This window comes from Mastomys coucha, unplaced genomic scaffold (assembly GCF_008632895.1).
Source record: "Mastomys coucha isolate ucsf_1 unplaced genomic scaffold, UCSF_Mcou_1 pScaffold16, whole genome shotgun sequence".
Lineage (NCBI taxonomy): Eukaryota > Metazoa > Chordata > Mammalia > Rodentia > Muridae > Mastomys > Mastomys coucha.
The window spans coordinates 85,415,299-85,429,408 of record NW_022196898.1 but is presented as its reverse complement, the minus strand read 5'-3'; the positions used below and the strand labels follow the sequence as shown (position 1 = coordinate 85,429,408).

Here is a 14,110-nt window from a genome sequence, read left to right as displayed (position 1 = left end):
GCCTCCGGGCTGGCTGCTCCAGTCTCAGAAACTCACCCGAGAGAAAATGGTGAATCCCGCCCGAGTCTAGATCTTCCTATCTTAATCTTCTAGGATTCATAGCCACTATGCCTCAAGATCTCCATGGCAAGATCCAGGTCAGAAACTTGTATCTCTCAGCCTCCAGATTAGACCCACAGGTGAGTCCTCCAATTCTGGATTGTAGTTCATTCCAGATATAGTCAAGTTGACAACCAGGAATAGCCATTACAACAGATATCTATAGAACATTTTATCCTAAAACAAAATAATATAACTTCTCAGCACCTCATGGTACCTTCTCCAAAACTAACCATATATTTGGTCACAAAACAGGCTTTAACAGATACAAGAAGACAGAAATAATCCCATGCATCCTATCAGATCACCACAGACTAAGGCTGGTCTTCAATAACAACATAAACAATAGAAAGCCCACGTATACGTGAAGCTGAACTATGTTCTACTCAATAATAACTTGGTTAAGGAAGAAATAAAGAAATTAAAGACTTTTTAGAGTTTAATGAAAATGAAGCCACAACATACCCAAACTTATGGGACACAATGAAAGCAGTCCTAAGAGGAAAACTCATAGCTCTAAGTACCTCCAAAAAGAAACTGGAGAAAACATACACTAGCAGCTTGACAGCACATCTAAAAGCTCCAGAACAAAAAGAAGTAAATACACCCAAGAGGAGTAGAAGGCAGGAAATAATCAAACTTGGGGCTGAAATCACCCAAGTGGAAACAGAAAGAACCAAAAGAATCAACCAAACCAGGAGCTGGTTCTTTGAGAAAATCAACAAGATAGATAAACCCTTAGCCAGACTAACCAGAGGGCACAGAGATAATACCCTAATCAACAAAATCAGAAATCAAAAGGCAGACATAACAACCGAAACTGAGGATATCAAAAAAATCATGAGATCCTACTATAAAGCCTATACTCAACAAAACTGGAAAAACTGGATGAAATGGACAATTTTCTAGACAGATACCAGGTACTAAAGTTAAATCAGGATCAGATAAACAATCTAAACAATCCCATAACTCCTAAAGAAATAGGAACAGTCATTAATGGTCTCCCAACCAAAAAAAGCCCAGGACCAGATGGGTTTAGTGTAGAGTTCTATCAGACCTTTGAAGAAGATGTAATACTAATACTCCTCAAAATATTCCACAAAATAAAAACAAAAGGCACTCAACCCAATTCATTCTATGAAGCCACAATTACTCTGATACCTAAACCACACAAAGATCCAACAAAGAAAGAATTTCAGGCCAATTTTCCTTATGAATATTGATGCAAAAATACTCAATAAAATTCTCGCAAATCAAGTCTAAGAACACATCAAAAGAATCATCCGTCATGACCAAGTAGGCTTCATCCCAGGGATGCAGGGATGCTTCAATATACAGAAATCCATTAATCACTATATAAACCAACTCAAAGAAAAAAACCATATGATCATCTCATTAGATGCTGAGAAAGCATTTGACAAAATCCAATATCCCTTCATGATAAAAGTCTTATAAAGGAATTCAAGGCCCATATCTAAACATAGCAATATATATATATATATATATATATATATATATATATATATACATACATACATACACACAGCAAACTAGTAGCCAACATCAAACTAAATGGAGAGAAACTTGAAGCAATCCCACTAAAATCAGGGACTAGACAAGGCTGCCCACTCTCACCCTACCTATTCAATATTGTACTCGAAGTCTCAGCCAAAGCAATTAGACCACAAAAGGGGATCAAAGGGATATAAATTGGAAAGGAAGAAGTCAAAATATCAATATTTGCAGATGATATGATAGTATACTTAAGTGACCCCCACAACCATCTTCTAAACCTGATAAACAACTTCAGCAAAGTAGCTGGACATAAAATTAACTCAAACAAATCAGTGGCCTTTCTCTACACAAAGGATAAACAGGCTGAGAAAAAAATTAGGAAAACAACACCTTTCACAATAGTCACAAATAATATAAAACACCTTGGTGTGACTCTAACTAAGCAAGTGAAAGATCTGTATGACAAGAACTTCAAGTCTCTGAAGAAAGAAATTGAAGAAGACCTCAGGAAATTGAAAGATCTCCCATACTCATGGGTTGGCAGGATTAATATAGTAAAAATGGCCATCTTGCCAAAAGCAATCTACAGATTCAATGCAATCCCCATCAAAATTCCAACTCAATTCTTCACAGAGTTGGAAAGACCAATTTGCAAATTCATCTGGAATAACAAAAAAACCTAGATTAGCATAAACTATTCTCAACAATATAGAACTTTTGGTAGAGTCACCATCCCTGACCTCAAGCTGTACTACAGAACAATTGTGATAAAAATGGTACTGGTACAGTGACAGGCAGGTAGATCAATGGAACCGAATTGAAGTCCCAGAAATGAACCCACACACCTATGGTCATTTGATCTTTGACAAAGGAGCTAAAACCATCCAGTGGAAAAAAGACAGCATTTTCAACAAATGGTGCTGGTTCAACTGGTGGTCAGCATGTAGAAGAATGCAAATCGATCCATTCCTATCTCCTTGTACAAAGCTGAAGTCCAAGTGGATCAAGGACCTCAACATCAAACCAGATACACTGAAACTAACAGGGAAGAAAGTGAGGAAGAGCCTCGAGCACATGGGCACAGGGGAAAATTTCCTGAACAGAACACCAATAGCTTGTGCTCTAAGATAAAAAATTGACAAATGGGACCTCATAAAATTGTAAAGCTTCTGTAAGCCAAAGGACATTGTCAATAAGACAAAATGGCAACCAACATATTGGGAAAAGATCTTTACCAATCCTATATCTGATAGAGGGCTAATTAATATCCAATATAAACAAAGAACTCAAGAAGTTGGACTCCAGTGAACTCAATACCCCATTAAAAAATGGGGTACACAGCTAGACAACGAATTCTCAACTGAATTCTGAGAATTCAGAATGGCTGAGAAGCACCTAAAGAAATGTTCAACATCCTTAGTCATCAGGGAAATGCAAATCAAAATAACCCTGAGATTCCACCTCACACCAGTCAGAATGGCCAAGATCAAAAACTCAGGTGACAGCAGATGCTGGCAAGGATGTGGAGAAAGAGGAACACTCCTCCTTTGCTGGTGGGATTGCAAGCTGGTACAACCACTCTGGAAACCAGTTTGGTGGTTCCTCAGGAAGTTGGACATAGTACTACCAGAGGACCCAGTTATACCACTCCTGGGCATATACCCAGAAGATGCTCCAAGATGTAATAAGGACACATGCTCCTCTATGTTCATAGCAGCCTTATTTATAGTAGCCAGAAACTGTAAACAACCCAGATGTCCCTCAGCAGAGGAGTGGATCTAGAAAATGTACATTTACACAATAGAGTACTACTCAGCTATTAAAAACAATGAAATTCTTAGGCGAATGGATGGAACTAGAAAATATCCTGAAGTAACCCAATCACAAAAGAATACATATGGTATACAGTCACTAATAAGTGGATACCCAAGATACAATTCACAAACCACATGAAACTCAAGAAGAAGGAAGTCCAAAGGGTGGATACTTCTGTCCTTCTTAGTAGGGAGAACAAAATACCCATGAAAGGAGTTACAGGAACACAGTGTGGAGCAGAGACTGAAGGAATGACAATGCAGAGACTGTCCCATCTGAGGATCCATCCCATATATAGTCATCAAACCCAGACACTATTATGGATGCCAACAAGTGCTTGCTGACAGAAGCCTGTTATAGTTGTCTCCTGAGAGGCTCTACCAGTGCCTAACAAATACAGAGGTGGAGGCTTGCAGGCAAGCACTGTACTGAGCACAGGATCCCCAATGGAAGAGCTAGAGAAAGAGCTGAAGGGTTTGTAGCCCCTTAGGATGAACAACAATCTGAACTAACTACTACCCTCAGAGCTCCCAGGGACTAAACCACCAACCAAAGAGCACACATGAAGGGACTCATGGCTCCAGATGCATATGTTACAGAGGATGGCCTTGTCGGTCATCAATGGGAGGAGAGGCCCTTGGTCTTGTGAAAGCTCTATGCCCCAGTGTAGGGGAATGCCAGGGCCAGGAAGCTGGAGTGGGTGGGTTGGTGAGCACAGGGAGAGAGGAGGGGATGGGAGTTATCAGAGGGGAAACCAGGAAAGGGGATAATATCTGAAATGTAAATAAAGAAAATATCTAATAAAAAATTTTTTAAAAAAAAATTTAAAAAATGGCTTAAAACAGCAGATAAGACTTATGAGGGGAATGCAAATAAGCAGGCATGCCAGTCTCTTCTTTAGCTTCTGCTCTTTAGACATGGTATTACGATATGCAGAGTTTTGTAAGACACCAAGACTGAGACTTAGGTCAAACGCAAAGGCCCTAGGAGCTTAGAAGAACACGGACTGTCTCTTACCTTCCAGTTGACCCATCCTTGGTCATTCTCATCCATGTTCTTCTTCAGTTGACCTCCATGGCTTGTCAAGTAAAACTGATGAGCAATTGGTAGGAAGAGAAAAAGGAGAAATCTGGTCAGTTAAGTTCACTATTTCATCCCCTCATCACCAGGGAAACACAAAGTAGTTTTCACTGAGCTAGAAAAGGAGCTATGATCAACTCTGAGTGCCCTCCTCAGGGGGAGAAAGGGCCTATGTTAAGGTGGGGTCTGCTCAACCCACTGGCTCTGGCCATGCCGTCTGCATTTCCACCCCACCTCTTGGTTGAGCAGTTATGATCTGTCTCTATGTGCCACTGACGAGCATCCTGCAGACTCCCTGGCTTTCATCAAGCTCTCATCCAGCGCCCTGGGAAAGGTGTTTAACTGTCACTGCCATTTCTGCTGCCGCTGAGCCTTCCCTGACATCTCCTTTATAACTCAACCCAGGACGCTGAGGGCCTCAGTAGAATTTAAAAAGAGGTGCAAAGAGTCTCACTAAGGTAGGGTAGAAAAATTATAGAAAAGCCCAGTTCCACGTTGCTTCCACCTGATCAACATCCACGGGAGTTCCTGGCTCTCCACGTCACGAGGTGGCATTCACCGCAGCAGTCAGCTAGTGTCCACACTCACTCTCTAACTAAGTTAAACCCTTCTCAGAAATGTCAGTGGCTCAGAAGGAAATGTAAAGCAGATACACATCTAAGAGGCCCTGAGGTAGGAATAGGCAAAAGCAGCCTACCTTCCCCCTTTCCCCATGCCCCACAGCTGGAAGGAGTCAAAGCTAAGAAACTGGTGTGAAAATATGCACATATCCTAGACAAAGGCATCCATCACTCCATAGTGGAGTATGAGGCAGGGAAGGGAGAGTCTGGGAAGGACACTCATGTCCCACATACTCCTGTAGGGAAAGGCATCAAACAAGCATGCAGGAGCCTGAGACTGTCAGGGAAAGGCTGCTGGAGCAACCCATGCTTCTTGTCACGGGAGATGGGAAAGGAAGCGGAGCCTCCTGTAATATACACACACACACACACACACACACCTGTACTGGATGAGGTGCTCGGCGGTTTTCTGCATAACATCGTTGAATCTGTTTATGAAGTTTCTTAATATCCTATAAAATAGCACAATTTAAAAAAGAGAGTTATCAAAATCATCTAAGGCCTTCTGTGGTATTACAGGGACAGAGTAAGCAGAAGAAATGGCCAGACAGGCAAAAGTCTTTCTTTTAAAATGCAACACCATTGTGATAACTTTCACTTGATTTTCCTGAACACTAACAAGATTACACATGTAAAGACAATGCTCCATAATTCACCTGTCCCTTTAGAGTTTTTATCTAGTCAAAATGCTAGGGATGCTGGTTTAACACACAACAACAAACTTTCTTTTAGAGTCATGCTATTTCCACACCTTACCCTAGCAGCACTGGTACAATGCCAGACTTAAAGTGTGTGTGTGTGTGTGTGTGTGTGTGTGTGTGTGTACCTAGAGGGGGTCAGATGCCCTGAAAATGGAGTTACAGCTGGTTGTGAGTCATTATGTCACGATGGGAACCAAGCCTGGGTCCTCTGCAAGACCAAAATGTCTTAACTTGAGAGCCATCTCTCCAGCCCTGCTACAGATATTTTTTTCTTTTAAATTTGATATAGGATCTGACTAAGTAGTGCAGGCTTGCTTTAAATGTGCGATACCCTAGGTTGGCCTAAAACTCTGAGATCCTTCTGCCTCAATCATCTAAGTGGTAGGATTACAGACATGTGCCATTATACATCTCCATAATCTTTATAACCAGTATGTGACTACTGAGCTCTATTATGTAACTGTGGGGTAAATGTCTGTCTACACATATATAAACATACACATACATATGCTATACATATCAAAGCCCTTAACTTAGGAGTAAGAGAGTTTAAAAACTTACGATGTAATCTAGTATATAAACACTATCTGTAATATCACACAAGAAAATAAAAGTGACTTAACCTAGCTCACACAGGGATCTCGCGATACCTTTAAGACCATCAAGTCATCAAAGCTACAGTCGATGATCAGGCGGAGGCTGCTCCGGGTAACATCTCTTCGAGTACGTTTCCTGTCATTTCCATCTGAGTTGGATTCCAGCTGACGTCGTGCTAATTTCTTTCTTTTGCGTTTTTCTTTTCGTTTTTCCCTAAATGACATTTTTTTGTTATTTGTATATTTAGACATTCACAAAACTTCTGGAAAAGGGTTAGACCATAGACTTCATTTACTCTACACAATGACTTCACATACAAAGAAAAGGATTTTGCAAAGCTAACAGAGAGCTTTCTTTAATGTACAACTGCTTTATTCAATAGTTTCACTATGAGTATCATATAGGACTAAGTGACACTTATGATTTATAAGGAATTTATTCACAACTCATCCATTAAATGATTTTCTAGTTCAATATCATAGCGAATACTAACAAGAAAATTTGACTAAATTTACTAAAAGAACAAAAGCAAAAGTCCAAGTTTTTCTAATCGCTTATAAATTTTGGCCTTAGTCAATGGCTGGAAGAGAAATGCTTTCCTGAAATCTTGTATTAGGCACATCCGTGTCAGGCCCACATTGACCTTCCTGTGTTGTTGCTTTATGCAGTTCTAGGACATGGATACCAGTGTCCTTGTCGGAGCCATTCTCACAGGTCTGCTGCTACTCAGGCAGTCTTAGGTGAGAAAACGGGCGGAGTCTAAGTTCATCAGTATTGCAAAATACAAAGTAACAATTTGAAACACATATGGTTTTTTAATTATAACTCAGCATTAGCTAATAACATAAATAACTATATTTTTTCATGACTTCCGTTTCAGGACAGAAAGCTTTTAACAGGACCTAGAACCCCGGTTCTCAGTAAAACATCGCATGCTCTGAAGTAACACCGGTTCTCAGTAAAACAGCGCATGCTCTGAAGTACGCACTTGCGCTGTTCCCGTTGCTCTTCCCATTGTTTTTGTTTCAACAGCTTCTTCAATTGCCGTTTAGACATTGGCTCAGCCCCTGCATCCACTCTTGGCTTCTGTCTCTCCTCTTCACTGTCACTTGCACCCAGCTTTTTTTCCACATTAGGAGGCTCAATGGATGCTGGCAGCATTTCAGATGACATATTTGTTGTCTCTGAAAAGCAAACATTTTTTTACATGAGCTGACAATTTACAAAGTAAAATAAGCCAAATGGCCAATAGAGACCACTAGATGCTAAACTCTATCATCGACAAAAATATATGCTGGGCAGTGGTGGTGCATGCCTTTAATCCCAGCACAAGGGAGGCAGAAGCAGGCAGATTTCTGAGTTCGAGGCCAGCCTGGTCTACAGAGTGAGTTCCAGGACACCCAGGGCTATACAGAGAAGCCCTGTCTTGAAAAAACCAAAACCAAAACCAAAACCAAAAACACAACAAAAACAAAAATACACATTTAGATAGTTAAATTCTGTTTACTGGCAAAGATCTTTAACTATCACTTGACATGAATTTAATACCATTCACTGACAATCCTGGAAGGACTGAAGAAATAGTGTGTTCACATATTCTATACAGGGTCTTCTTATGGTTTGTCCAGAATGCAAGTATGTTTTGAGAGCTATAAATGCATCGGCACTGTCCTGGTTAGGTTCTGCTGTCAAGGTGACATAGCCCAAGCCCAGAGTTATGTGAAGAAGGCTCAATTGGGGAAGGGTGTGTGTAACAATATGGGCACTGCCCAGATGGTCTCTGGCCATGTCTATGATGAACTGTCTTGATTATTTATTAATGTGGGTTAGTGCCATCCCTAGGCTGGTGGTCCTGGGCCATGTAAGAAAGCTAACTAAGCATGAGCAATGGAGTAACGTGACATGCCGACTCCATGGTTTCTGCTTTAGATCCCGCCCTGGCTTCCCTCACCAATGAACTGTGATCTAGAAGCATAAGCCAGACACCCTCCCTTTAACCTGCTTTTTCATGGTGTTTTATCACAGCCACAGAGAACTAAACTACTGCAGACACTTTGTGACCTAGCAATGTATTTTCTTAGAATAAATTCCTGTAAGCAACTCAGAAACGTATGTTAAAATTTGCATGATAATTTATTCTAGAACTATTTTTAACTGTGAAAAGTCAGAACTTACTTGAGTGTCAGCAAAAAGAGTAAACAAATTATGGTTCTTCTGTAACATAGGTTAGGTATGCATACTAAGCAGCCAGTAAAAATGGGTATTTCCAAAATTACTTATTGATGAGAGGTAATGGGTATATTTTAAATCTGAGAATCAATGTAAGTACTAATATGTTGTATTATTTATTAAAGCACATATACACACACATCTTCCATTTCTGTTCATGGATATCTATATTTTCTAACTTGAATGATACAGATAAGTTTTCTTTCTCTAATAAATGTCACTGTATATCTGTAAACACTTTAGTTATGGCTAAAAACAAAATATAAAAAATGATTCTGTAATCAGTCTGCAAAACTCTTAAGTGTTGACTGAAATAAATCTTCATTTAAATCCAACCACACACTTCTTTATCCCTAACAGCTAGAGCTCAACTTGCTGACTTGGGGAAGGCTAACTGCACTGAAATGCCTTTTCTCTTTAAGAAGTTATTAATAACAAAGCTTACAAGTGTTTGCCTATTTGTTCCTGCCTCGGACTAAGCATCACCTACTAAATAGCGCATGGCCTTAAGAAACCTTCTGAGATCCTTCTTTCTTACAGAGCTAACTAGTTAATCTAAGCCAAACAAATAATAATCTAAGCCCAAACAAAAACAAACAACAAAGCAATTCTTCTTCACGATGTAATTATGAGGACAACCCTTCTGCAGAACGTAAACGGTAGCTTTACTCTTTGCTTCTCACTCTCTTTCAAAGTGCAGTGTCACTTTACTTGAGCCTTAGTTGACTCATTTTAAACTGACTGACGGGGTAACAGTGAGTAGATATAGTATTTCAAAGGATTTTAAAAGAAAGTGAAGAGAGTAACATCAAGGTTACTAACTCCTCCTGTCTCTAGTACTAATTTCCTAGGAAACAAGGCATCTCAAAGATATGAATGAGATTATGTATTCTGACTCAAACCCAGCTCCAACACTTCCCAGTAACCTAAAACCTTGAGAGTGGGGGGAATTCTGAAGGGATAATGCTGACTGCATACTGTTGACAGATGGCTCTAAAGACATTAAATAAAACTCAAAAATGTATATACCTCAAACCATGAATAGTGGAAAAAACAAGACTCATTAAATATGCAAACTTAAAAAATTGAAATTAACAGGAAAGCATTTTATGAAACAAGTTTTACAAGAGAGCACATTTCTGCTTATCCGTGGCAATGCTTTTTAGTAGTTCTTGCTGTTCAAACTTCTCAAGTGTTGAGCTAGCTATAGTGAGAATTACAAAAGCCATGATGTATAGCTCTCTTACACCAGGGGGAGCCTTTGTCTTTCACATCTGAAATGTCTCCAGTTAAATTTGACTTGACCTATCACAGAATAGTAACATCTTTGAGCAGCCTATCATGATGTAGTCCTAACATTAATGTGTTTTATCAGTTCTCCAAACACTGTGCTGGTGAGTTTCCTAAGCATTAATTAAGCTAGACGTACTGAACAACGCATGAAATATGCTTAGTTTTATAAAGTACACGAATGCAGATAAAATACTAGCTGGCTGTCTTATTTTGGCTAGACCCTACCAAGATAGCTCCCGCTCCGACTGTGTTGACGTAGTACGTAATAAATACAGTGTACGAATTTGATGCATTGTGCAAAACATGGCACTTTTGAACACACTTGGGTTTTGGTTTGTGTCACGAGATAAATCTCTACGGCAGCGAGTCTGGGGCTCCTCCCTGACCAGCTGTGATGCTCGCAGCACATTTTCATTCACCAATCCAAATTTAACAAGTATTTAAGAATGTTTTACAGAAAGATAGAATGTAACTGTGAGACTTTACTCTAGCGTACTTTTTTTTTTAAAAAAAGCCTGGATGGTTAATTCTTGGATATAAGTTATCAGATAGGATTACAAAACTCAAAATTGAATAATACTGACAAAGGCTATCTGGTGTGGGTTGAGACAGGTCACCAAAGACAAAAACCGGTCTGTTTATCAAACCGGCTAAAATAAAACAGCCCTCGTAGTTTTTAAGCTTTCTTTTCGGTAATTGCTAAAAATCAATACATGCCTGCGTCAGGGTATCTTTATATTATTCTATTATTCATTTTTTAACGCGTTGGTCAGTACCGCAGAAGCAGTAGCCCTTTGTTTAGTTGTGAAAGTCCCTTTGGCCGGAATTCTGGCTTGGGAGGGAATCTCAGGAGATTTTCTTTTTTAAAGTGAATAATTTTACACCTCCGGACACACAACCACATTTTAAACACAAAATATTTCCGTGACAACCGGTAGCGCGTCCATCTTAAACTCATCCTGAGCTCACCACGAGGCCGGGCCGCATGTGCAGCAACCGCCCCTCGGCGCCCTACATCCGACTGCCTGGCCCAGGTTAGAGAAAAGAGGAAAGGCAGGGGAAACGCTTCGCCTGCCCCCTAAGCACCACGCAGCGTTGCGACAAGCCACCCTGAGACTCCACATTGCCCTTTCTGCCACACTTCCGGCAGGACTCCCGCGAACAACAGAAACCCGAGGCACCCGGCGCGACAACGGGACACGAGCACGCGCAGACACAGGCCAGCCGCGCACGCGCAGACACAGGCCGCCGCGCACGCCCCGAGCTGGCCACGCGCCGGCGAACGAACCGCGGCTGGCCAATCATGATTCTGGAAGACGGCACGGGAAGGAGCGAGGGGCGGGGCAAGCGAGCCACCCGACGCCACTTCCGCCGCGAACCTGCATCTACTTCCCAGGCCCTTACTCTCTACTCCGGAAGCCCTGATTGCCGCGGAGGCTAGGGCAGCTCACGCTCCTTTGGCATCCGAGAGGATACCAAAGAGCAGGGGCGCGACAGCCGCAGTGCCATAGTTACCAAGCCGCGGGGCCGATGGGGAACGCCAGGGTGCGGTCAGAAAGCCTTTCTGAAGTGCTCTCGGCTCCACGCGTTAGTCCTCCTTCAGAAACTTCAACTCCCAGAGGCAGAGGCGGCGGTTGCACGCCTGGTTACGGCACTTACGGCTTACGTCATCGAGCTGCGCTAACTCCAAACCGGAGAAGGAGGAGGCGCTTGTAGGGGCGGGGTCAGGACCTGGGTTTGCGGGACTGACTGGTTAGCCCTTTGGCAAGAGTTGTTTTCCCCCCGTCAAGCGTTGTATTTCTACCCACAGGCATCATCTATTCCTCTGTAAGCTCGGGTCTAGAGGCGAAGATAGCCCCACTGAAAGAAGCTGAAATGCGAAACAGACGAAGTGCTCTTAATTTTTCGATCTCGTGTTACCCAAATTATTTCTAATTCATGTAGGAAAAAGTTACCAATAATATCACATGGTGGTCTTTCGTAAGTGAAAAGTTTTAAACTGAAATTTTTAATAAAAAGTCATTGAAATTGGGAATTTTAAAGTTTTTTCATGTCCTCAGTAAAACATATACTTTACACTCCATTCTTTGAGGGTTTCCTATGCTACTTTGCAAAACACTAGTGATATTTCATCGTTTTGTAAATACCTGACCTTATATAATCTTTTTGCTAAATATAGACCAAGTCAACCGAGAAAAAAAGAAAACAAAACAGTTGGGTAGGTTGGTCTTTTTGCTATTTTGTTTTAATTTGGCTTTTCTGATTTATGACTTGTAGAATTTGAAGATAAAAACCATTTTCAAATAAGGAACCAAAATGTAGATTTTTCTTGTTGCTTGACTTTTGAACATGTTACAGACTCTTAAATGAACTTAAACGTCTCTTAATTTAGTGAGAAAAAAAAGGGATCTTTCTTAAACTATGTTTTTATTTGGAAAAATATATGATCCAGGATTCTGTTGTGGATCTCTCAAATCCCAAGAGATTTCTGTGAACTGAACATTGGCAGTAAGATGTGGATCCATTTATGATCTGTTAGTAGGGCACTTTTTTCAGCTGCCTACATATCAGGGCAGAGAGTAGCTGAGGGAGGATTAGTAATTGGATATGGAGCCCTTCACAGGTAGGTCATTAAATTCAGGCTGGCACACTGGTGCGCCAAATCTTTCAGCAGCTGTTCCATTGCCCCTATGGGATCTGTCTTATAAATAATAACACAGTTTTAGTGGTAATGCCTAGCATCCTTGATATTTAAAAGACTTTTTAAGTTATGAGAAAATCCTCATTCTAATGATGTCACCAAATTTGACTTGGTTATTTGATCTCATGGTTGCAGAATCGATCCAAGGTATGGAAAAAAAAAGAAAAAGGTGCCAGTAAAAACTGCAATTCATAGCCGGGCAGTGGTGGCGCAGGCCTTTGATCCCAGCACTTGAGAGGCAAAGGCAGGCAGATTTCTGAGTTCAAGGGCCAGCCTGGTCTACAGAGTGAGTTCCAGGACAGCCGAGGCTACAGAGAAACCCTGTCTCGAAAAACCAAAAAAAACAAAAAACAAAAAAACAAAAACAAAAACAAAAAAACACTGCAGTTCAACCAAAGAGAGAAGCATATAAAAAGTTTAAGGGTAAAGTCATGTGAGCAAGTTGTTGATATTTATAATGCTTTTTTAGAACATTTGACAGCTCATTGTGTTTGATGCAGGATTTTATACAACAATGACTAAATAATTATCTCAGTCAAAGAAATAGGGGATCCGGAAGTAAATACACTCTTAAGATGACTGTAGATATAAAGGAAGAAATTAATGTGTCTTGAGTGTGTAGTTTCAAAGACTTTGCAATTTTGCTCCATTTTGGATAATAAACAGTTTTTAAATAAAAAGAATCTAAAAGCTGGGGACAATGAAAACAAAGAACAAAACATGAAGGTTTTTGCACAGTGACTGAAGAGCAATGGGGAGAGTAAGGAAGAATAGCTCTGCAGATGTTTCTAGTTTGAACAGTGGTAGAAATATAATTGTATAAATTGGGTAATTTAGAGAATACTAGAAGGAAACTGGATTTTAAGCAAACATATAGCAAGTTTGGATTTGAATATATGTGGAGTCTGGGGGAATCTGCAGGCATCTAAATGAATCAGATTTTAAAATCAGTCAGTTATGACTGATTCATGACTTAGTTCATGTTTGTACTTTTAACCAATATAAGAGGTTTCCATGGGTCACAAGCAGAGAGTATTTGTAGGATCAGGAGTGTAGCAAAGGAGAGAAGTTATCTGCAGGGAAGCCCGAGAGGACGTTTCCTTTTTAACCAGAGTACAAGCTCCGAGTGGCAATCTGGCCACAGGATAGCAGGCCGTAAGTTTGGAAAGAGCAGTCAGAAGTTGAATTTGTATGAAGTCTGCTTTTGTTGGTATTGACACTGCTTTGGTTTTGAAAATGTTGAAGAGCCATTCTAAAAAATAACACAGGGAATTCTAGAGAAGTTGAAAACAGAACTGCATCCATAAATCTGAGAAAATGATGTCACTGCCCCAGAGATATTTGCATTGCTGTGTTCCACGTAAGCATCACCAAGATAGGGAGACTTGTATCTGTCAGTGCCAGCAAATGAAAGAACTAAGAAACCATTAAGTATATAATGAGTTGCTAGCCCTGCAAAA

General features: G+C 40.6%; 1 protein-coding gene and 1 long non-coding RNA gene across 6 annotated transcripts in view; one reads left to right on the top strand and one right to left on the bottom strand.

Moving 5' to 3' along the window:
• Positions 1-11,613, bottom strand: part of Trmt10a (tRNA methyltransferase 10A) — a 30,611-nt gene extending 18,998 nt beyond the window's left edge. Inside the window, exons 1-5 of one of the 5 annotated variants that reach the window (XM_031375638.1) lie at positions 11,465-11,613; positions 7,416-7,611; positions 6,481-6,640; positions 5,510-5,581; positions 4,447-4,521 (exon numbers count right to left, since the gene is read on the bottom strand). In XM_031375638.1, the coding sequence (XP_031231498.1) occupies positions 4,447-4,521; positions 5,510-5,581; positions 6,481-6,640; positions 7,416-7,600 (492 nt within the window). In that variant the 5' untranslated portion in view covers positions 7,601-7,611; positions 11,465-11,613. The other 4 variants (XM_031375642.1, XM_031375639.1, XM_031375641.1 and 1 more) reach the window with 4 other exon arrangements.
• On the top strand, positions 11,541-11,984 carry LOC116093843. The gene is made up of 2 exons (XR_004119851.1): positions 11,541-11,661; positions 11,760-11,984. It is a non-coding gene; the product is annotated as an uncharacterized LOC116093843 (long non-coding RNA).
• The last annotated feature ends 2,126 nt before the right edge of the window (positions 11,985-14,110 follow it).